This window comes from Orussus abietinus, unplaced genomic scaffold (assembly GCF_000612105.2).
Source record: "Orussus abietinus isolate OABI.00-Male unplaced genomic scaffold, Oabi_2.0 scaffold149, whole genome shotgun sequence".
In the NCBI taxonomy this organism is placed as follows: Eukaryota; Metazoa; Arthropoda; class Insecta; order Hymenoptera; family Orussidae; genus Orussus; species Orussus abietinus.
In genome coordinates, this window is record NW_019394571.1 from 44,491 (window position 1) to 53,433 (window position 8,943).

Sequence of the window (8,943 nt, forward strand, 5' to 3'; positions counted from 1 at the left end):
TCGACCAAGTTCCTCGACGTGTTTCACTTCACCTTAAACGAGTGCCCTCGCCAACAGGTTAGAGCTCGGCCTTTGAGGACGTCTCTTTCACCGTGGGGAGATACCTTTCCAAATTCGCACGTCAGCCGAGAGCAATCGTTCCAGGAGCGATTCCGCCTCTCTTTGCCGCCATAAAACGTAATCAAGGCGGCGGGAGTGACGTAGGTCAGTTATAGATAAGCCATTCAGACATTTAATTGCGTGGGAGCGGCGGCAGTGGTGAGAATAGTAGGGTTAACAATAGTAGTGGTAGGACGGTAGTAGTGGGGGCGAGCAGAGGATGTGCCAGTATATACACATGTATATATATATATATATCAAGTGGGTGTCACGGGCGAGTTGTTAGGTTGTCACCGTATAATTTGGGTGCCTGTCAAGAGTGAACTTAGGGGTACCTCGGGGTCCTGGGGCTGCTCGGAGTCGCCGGAGATGCTCGTCGTCGTCAGGATGCTGTAGAGCTTTACGTACGGAGCCTTGATCAGCTGTATACGCGAAGACGTACCCCAATGTCAACAAGTGGAATTCCTCTTTTTAAACAGGGACGCAACGGCGCGCCGATCCTCGATTTTATGCCGTCAAGATCTCTCGCCCGAATCGCGTCGTCCGACAGATGAATCGAGACCAAATGCGCGGAATTTCCTGGCTGGACTTATCAAATTGGGGTAATCTTTTCGATCGAATCGGATCGTCCTCTGGGGATTTGGACTACGGTTCTAGTTTTTGCGCCGCTGAGCGATCCGGCGCGGTGTCGGAGATTTACAATTCAAGGAGGACCACTCCTACACGATTTCGGAATTCCGCATGCGGAAATTAATGCGGCCGGAGCTCTCGGTTGGTTCCGTAGGAAGACTACGAGGATCGGCGCGACAAGTCAACTTTGCGGGACACTCCGAGGTCTTGGTTGCGCGACAATGGTACCTCGAGAAAACGATCAAATTTGAGCTCTTTTGGTGTTTCAAGAATTCTTATGGAAATTAATATTATTTGAAGTAAACGTTCTAATTCATTAAAATTTGATTAGAACCTTTTTAGGACGTGCTAAAAGCAATACGAAATTCTAATTTCATTCACATCGTTGTGGTTTAAATTAATATATAATGTAAATTCTAGCAGTCTTAATGCTTTATTTAATAAAAAGTATGCTTTGCTTAAATTATATGTCTCGTTGCAGTAGCCTTGACGATACAACGGATATCTATAATAATACCCGGCGATAAAGGAACTGTGCATTTCTATGTATAGACGGATAGTTACGATAATTGCATAACTTTATAATTCCATACTGAAAGTGACCGTTGATTGCAAGCGGTTGGTATGGCCTTGTAAGATTTATTTCAAATCTTTCGCCGAGTTGGTTAATCAGAGAAGCAATTGAACAATAATTTTTCCGCTTTCAAAGTATTCCAATGTGACGAGTCGAAAAGCATTATTACGTTCTCTGCTTTCTAATTAATCGTTGCAACTTTTATAGGTACAGGTACTCCTAAATGTTATTTTTTCAAATACAACTTCAAATCGAGTTTTCTTCCAAATTGGTAGCACCGGTCGCATAGATTTCGAGGTGTAATTAACATTTCATTTAGAAAATCGCACAACCAAGATTGAAATCGTTACGGTCGCAATAACGATTGATCGGGAGAAATGCCGGAAGAGTAATATACCGAAATGGCGAAACGCGAGAAAACAAACGTCACCTCTGGAAAATTCAGGCGTCTAAGGTTAAGGGCGTTCACCACTCCAGCGATTTTACAGGGCCTCACGGGGACAACGATTCCGAACGTATTTCTAAACCGATCGAGCTTAACGAGTGCTCATATCNGCTATAAAAAAATCGTCTTTTATTTTCATAAAAAAAAAAACGAAATTACTTTCCGAACAACCCAATATTTGGCTATGACGGCACAAGAAAGATACCGCGTATGCAAATTTAAGTCGCTTGCTGGAACGTGTCGTCATCACGGTTTACAAACTCCCGCTGCACCAAATAGGAACACGATAAAAGTTACGCGCGTTATAGATGAGACCCAAGGACGGTATCATGGATGCAAATTCGAGTCGTTCTCTGGAATGTGTTTTCGCAATGGTTTACACCCTACGGCTGAATTGAACGGAACGACAATAATAGTCGTCATTGTAGACGTTTGCACGGTCTGTTGTCTGTAGAATACTTTCCCATGTCTTCAATAATTCTTCGATGGTTCTACCGTCACCGAGATTAGTACTACCCACCGATGTTACTGAATTCTAACAAGGGAACATTCCCAAGTGTCCGCCCCCGATCTTATTGATTTTCATATATGTTGAAGAACACAAAAATCTAAGAGACACGTGTTTTTTTATATCTGCAANAGAAAGTACGTTTTGGTTACCTCCCATCGAATTCGATGCTAATACCATCTAGCGGTGGGAGTCATCGTCCCCACTTTGGTGGTGAACGCCGTTAAGGGCGCTCACCACTCTAGCGATTTTGCAGGGCCTCACGGGGACAACGATTCCGAACGTGTTTCTAAACCGATCGAGCTTAACGAATGCTCATATCGAAGATGAAACGTTTTATATGGGAGCGATTTTCGATAAGTGGTCATTTTCATATAAAAAAGTGCAACGACATAATTTCAATGCCTTTTTAACTAGGAAGGAGGTGCTCGATCGAAAATCGCTTCCATATAAACACACGTCAACATTATATCTTTAAAACGAGCACTCGTTGAGCTCAATCGGTTGAGAAATACGCTCAAAATCGTTGTCCCCGTGGAGCACCTTTTTCAGGATTTTCAAGTTTCTCGCGAGGAATTTGGGCATTCCTTAGCAACCGTTGCCGACTGTAGGCGGAGCGTCCATCTGGCGTGTACGGGCGGCCGGGGGTCACCCACGTTTCGGCGCCTAGTCCAGAGTAGAGTTCTAAATCCAGTAAGTTACGTCAGAAACGAAGAGAAATTCCTGGTAATTTATCGGTCATTTCTCCTAAGCCTTTTTTATCGAGAAATTATGAGAATTTGAATTTTTCAACAGAGCGAACGAGAGGTTTCGATTAGCTATAGAGAAACATCGTAGAGGGGAACTTCCGTTTTACGTTCTCCGTAGGCAATGAAAACCTCCCATTCGCTTCGTCGCAGAATGAAATATCAGTTCGTTTGAAACAAATCGCATGGAATTTTCCGTGAAGTTGTACATACGTGAATATTTTTAGCTGGAGGTAAATACGACCCTATAATCAATATTTTCTAATAGTAATTATTACTCTTTAGGTTGAACTTTGAAGTTGATTGCAAAGAAAAAAAGTTATCTAAACGAAGAAACCTAAAGTATAAATAACAAAATTAACGTTCTCTTAAATTCTCAATGTTCCCGGTAACTTACGGTATGTTTCACAGTTACATTCTGCAATTTAATGTTACCGAGAATTTTCGAACTCTAGTCCAGAGGCGTCTAGCCGTTGTGTGAGTCCTATACGTGCAAAATGAGCACACATTTTTCGCCCGTTGCTAAACATCGCCCATTGTGCGTCGCGTCTCCCTCATCCGAGCGAGAAAGTACGTTTTGGTTACCTCCCACCGAATTCGATGCTAATGCCATCTAGCGGTGGAAGTCATCGTCCCCACTTTGGTGGTGAACGCCGTTAACACTTTAACGACCGCCCGTCTACGCATTCAAACGTCACCAAGGGCCGGCAGTATTTTTGAAGAATTAATTTTAACGGACTTTATTGAATTCACGAAAAAGTTAACATAAAACAAAAAACAGCAACAATTCACACACATGTTGTGTGAGCGGTCGTTAACGGTTGTTCCGGCTATCACACACATGTTGTATGAGCGGTCGTTAAAGTGTTAAGGCAAACTGGCAACGACAATGCGAAGCGCACCGAGAGGTAGAAAGGTCGCGCTTGGTGACGTTTATTTTCACCCGAAGCAAGGTTAAGTTGGGATAAAGGAGAACTTGAGATTCCGAGTCGCGACGAATGTCGGAAGCGATATAAAACGATACCTCGACGGCCTGAAGTCGTGAGTGCATCGCTCGTCGTTTTCAAATGACAAATGACGACCGAGTCGGTATACATAATTTTTCAGAGAAAATAAAACGATAAACCTATTACAAAACGACCAGAGTAACGAGGCGTAAAATGATCGAACGCTCTTGCTTTTATTTCATCGCTCAGTTTCAATTTATTTTCTGATCGCACCATTTTTACTGTATAAGAATAAGAAGGCATAATAACTTTTCTATATTCAAAGCAACAACGTCTTTGTAACTTTTACCGACGTTTCGAATGAAGGAAATTGTCGGAAATTATCCAAGTTCCGAATGTCGTTGTCGATTAACGTTGGAACGATATGATTTTGTATATTATATTTATTGTGACAAAGAGTCACGGTTACTGGAATTATTCAATGAAGGGCTTAATACGACCAATAATATCTGGAACTTATACCCCTTTTGCCCTAACCCATTCAAGCAATAGGGTATATAAAGCTGGAATTGCCACTTTAGCACAATTCAATAAAATTTGTTGCAAAATTTATTGCTAATTTATTGCTATTTTAATGCACAAGAAAGAAATTTTTTCCTCTTATACTTTTCCCGAAAAATGGTGGCGACGTCAGCTTTATATAAAGCTACCACTGCCACAATAAAAAACAATTATTAAATAAATGTTCATCGATGAATTATATACCAGAATTTATTGTTAATTAATTGCTCGCAGAAAAACCAAATTTCAATTTTTTTGCTCACCCCTAAAGGGGTGAATCTCCACCCCTAGTGCTGATCGCTGTACAGAAACATGAAAAACATGGGAAAATCGAACTATTTCTTCGCGTGGAAATTAATTGCTAATTAATTGCTCCGAGAAGAACCAATATCTTCGTAAAGATACAATTTTCAAACCTACATTAATTAGCAATTAATTCCCACGCGAGGAAATAGTTCGTTTCTCCCATTTCTTACGTGGCCATGCTGGAGCGACATAAGAAGGGTTGGCCTACCACCTTAGGGGTTGTGCAAAAAATTAGGTTCTGCTCGGAGCAATTAATTAGCAATTAATTTCCACGTGAAGAAATAGTTCGATTCTCCCATGTTTTTCATGTTTCTGTCCTGCGATCGTCCCTAGGGGTTGTGATTCACCCCTTTAGGGGTGAGCAAAAAAAAATAGAAATTTGGTTTTTCTGCGAGCAATTAATTAGCAATAAATTCCGGTATATAATTCATCGATGAACGTTTACTTAATAATTATTTTTTATTGTGGCAGTGCTAGCTTTATATAAAGGTGACATCGCCACCATTTTTCGGAAAAGTATAAAAGCAAAAAATTTCTTTCTTGTGCAATAAAATAGCAATTAATTTTTCAACAAATTTGATTGAATTGTGCTAAAGTGGCAATTCCAGCTTTATATACATCAAGTAGTACCACGACTGTTCCAATTAACGCAGGTTATTCCAGAAATCGTTATTGATTTCTTCCTGATACAAAATGCAGTTCCAACGTTTTATTTTCAGACAATATTATGCTGCGATCCAATAAGCTGAGCCGTCTATGTTTTTATACCTCGTTATGACAGGAAATAGTGAGCGATTATTAATCTCGATGAATGCAAAATCGTATATGAGAAAACGACTTACCTCCCAGGATCCGCGGGTCAATTGGGAGATGTCGTCCCCATCACGGAGTCCTGTTTTACCCTCTTCGGCGAGTTCACTGGGTTCACCGTCATGGGGCGACATATCCGGAGACTCGGAGTCCGAGAAAATGTATCCTCGCTCGCGCCATAAGTTCTCGTCGAATTCGCCATACAAGGCAGGAACCCAAGCTTGAATGAACCTGTACAGGTCGTCCACCCTAGAAACCCAACGAAAAGTGCATTGAAATTTAATTCTCCGCAGAGAGATAATTAAAAAGAAACTACATGAGCCCATAATTATGAAAGTGGTTTAAGTCCAAATTAAAAAAAAAAAAAAATTGTTTTAGGTTATGTATGAGTTTATCAGTTATTTCACATCGCATTACTTCAAACTAAATTAATTCAATCTAATTCTTACGATATTGACAAAAATTAGCCGTTAGGTAGCGCTTGTTATTTCAACATTACATGGAATTCATTTAATGTTAATTATGAAAGTGGTCTAAGTCAAAAATATTAAAAAAAAAAAATGAGTTTATCAGTTATTACAAATCAGCCGATAATGATAACGATGGCAACACATTTTGTTTAACTAAATACGTAAATTCACTCTTGTGAATTTGCGGAAAATGAACCGTTACATTGTGTTAGGAGGAGTCAACGATAAAAACAGTAAAAATGAGATTCTTGAAAAATGCACCTTATAAGATGTTCCATAAAACTTCTTTAGATAATTCGGAATTCAACATTGTGGATCTTTCACTTAAAAGAGGAAGACCAAAAATATATGGAAATATTAACTTACTTCCATTATACACCACCAATATACCAGTAACGGAAGAAAAACATAAAGATACGATATGTTTACTACCCTACATCCCTCCAGTTTTTCAGGACATTTAAGAAATCTTAAAACTCATAACGATAAAAGTCTAAAATGATAAAAATGGATTACATTTAAAAACAATGAATAAATATAAATGAATCATTTCATTAAAATTTTGGTTTTTAATAAAATTAGTAGTTTTTTATTAAGTCATTTATAGGTCATTCGGTTAATTTTGAAAATGGTCTAAGTCAATTCAAACCTTAAAAACGACATTTTCGTATAAGACTCACCAAAAATGACACATTAATAATAAATTTTCATTAATCGAGACTAATGAAATCCTAAATTAAAATGTAACATGATATAGATATATTTTTTCATTTATTCAACTGTAATCCTTTAAATATCTCGAAACAAGAGATACACGACTTGGACCACTTTCACAATTACGGGCTCAAATACAGAAATATAAATAAGGACCAACGTCATAAATTTACCTGCGCCCGAGAAATGGTGCCACGTGTCGGACGTACGCCTTAAAAACGGTTCCGAAAGCCAATGCAAACAGGCGATTAGCCGAATTCATCAGAGCCGTAGACGCGAGAAGTACTTTAGCGATCCGGCGATTCATCTCGTCGGAAATAGATGTCGCGGTCAACGGAAAGCCCAAGGACGTTATTCCTTCTCAAAGGATTACCTTCCCTCTCTCCTTTGTAGCTTTTGATATATCCTTATCTTCTTTTCTTTTAACCGGTACTAATATATCCATTCGATAAGCGTTAAGGTGAAGTGAAACATCCTTCAAATCAGTCGATTCGAATACAATACTTTTTCTCAAGGGTATTAGGCCAAACTGTCCAAAACTTTGACATCACTCCTGATCATCTAAGAATTGTCCTGACACATTCAAAATTTGGATATTTCAAACAAATTTTTTAACTCAGCCCAGACCAGAACCAAAATGGCGTCGAGCTCTCATATTTCGATCAATATACAATTATCGAAGGCTCTGATATGAGAATCGAAAGGGTCAGGACAATTTTACGACAATTTAGAACCCTCTGGTAATCTATAAACTTGCATTTGAACGGGATAAAGGCAAAAAAAGAGTTGTATGCGCTTCTTTGCTAAAACGATGGCAATACGAGGACTCGGAGTAAAAATTTAATTAACCTGGAAATCACAGATGGCGCAGGGGGTCCCTCCGCAGTCAATTAGGGCCCAGAAGGCATGAACCCAGAGGATTTCTGGAGTTTTACTTCGATTTCTTCATAATTATTATACCAAAACGACAGGTGGAATATGCCATTTGGTACAATACACAATATAATTCGACACAGCTGTCGATATAAAAACGAACGTCGGCAACGTAGGCATTTAGGAAAATCGTCTTTATCGACGTTGATCAAGTTCCTCGACGTGTTTCACTTCACCTTAAACGCGATTAGCAAATATCCCTAGTGGCAAGGAGCAACGCTTCCGAATCACTACACCGTGCCGGCACCAACGTTCATAAAAGTGAGCGCTGCAGCCATTCGAAAGTTGACCCGAATGGAGCGAAATCTATTCTAACCGCACACGCGGACAGCCCTTATATACGCGTGCGTTTCTTTCTCCTGGGAACCGGAATTGAAAATGAGAAATAAACGCTCCAAGAATAAATTCAGCGGGCGGTGCAACGTTTGATACCGGCTGACGCGATCGAAACCCTTTTACATCATTTGCGATGGCAGCCTCGGCGACGCCTATCACGCGATCCGAGCACGGAGAAACGAATGGCCGCTTGCCACGTGTACGTCGCCACGTAACCCTACAGAAATCTCGTGTCCGCTTATGTACGTACACCGTGAGGGGGCTACAGAAGTTCCCGCTGGTTTTCAAACGCGATACCAATTTCCACGATTCGATCCCTCAACGCGTGGCGGTTTCTCTTTACCTTTTAGCGGAATATTTGGGAGGTGGACCGGTAAATCTCAAAAACAGGAATTTCAACGGCGTGTAAGGTGACGCAATGTGTTTTCTCGGTTACGCGATAACGTTCCCCGAAATAAAGTTTCGGGGAAAAGAAATTGGGCTCGTTTGTACAAAGGCAGAGTACTCGGATCCTCGAAATTAACTGATATGATTACTGATCGACCGATTTTGGGAAACTTCGCACCTGTCCTCATCGGACGCGAGTTTTGCCAGATAATGCGATGTATTGGGTTGTTCGGAAAGTAATTTCGTTGTTTCCCAACGGAGGACTTTATTTTTATTAATTTTTTTTTTTTTTTTCACGGCCAACTTCACACTTAAGCCGCATAATCATTATATATTTTGACAACTGATCTAGCAAGGCTTGCTTGTGAAAAAGTTTGATTGATTCTACGCAGTAGTTTTTGGTTGGTACCCTTTCAAATATGGAAAGTGAAAAGCGGCATTTTCGGCATATTTTACTTTTTTACTATCGAAAAGGTA

The 8,943-nt window shown here is 40.1% G+C and overlaps 1 protein-coding gene across 8 annotated transcripts in view; it reads right to left on the reverse strand.

The window, feature by feature from the left end:
- Positions 1–370: 370 nt before the first annotated feature.
- The window catches only part of LOC105703375 (oxidation resistance protein 1), a 121,901-nt gene continuing 113,328 nt past the window's right edge, over positions 371–8,943 (reverse strand). For all 8 annotated transcript variants that reach the window (XM_023432742.1, XM_023432741.1, XM_023432749.1 and 5 more), the window contains 2 exons: positions 5,659–5,875; positions 371–521 (listed from right to left, as the gene is read on the reverse strand). In XM_023432742.1, coding sequence (XP_023288510.1) covers positions 390–521; positions 5,659–5,875 — 349 coding nt within the window. In that variant the 3' untranslated portion in view covers positions 371–389. The remainder of the gene's footprint in view (positions 522–5,658; positions 5,876–8,943) is intronic.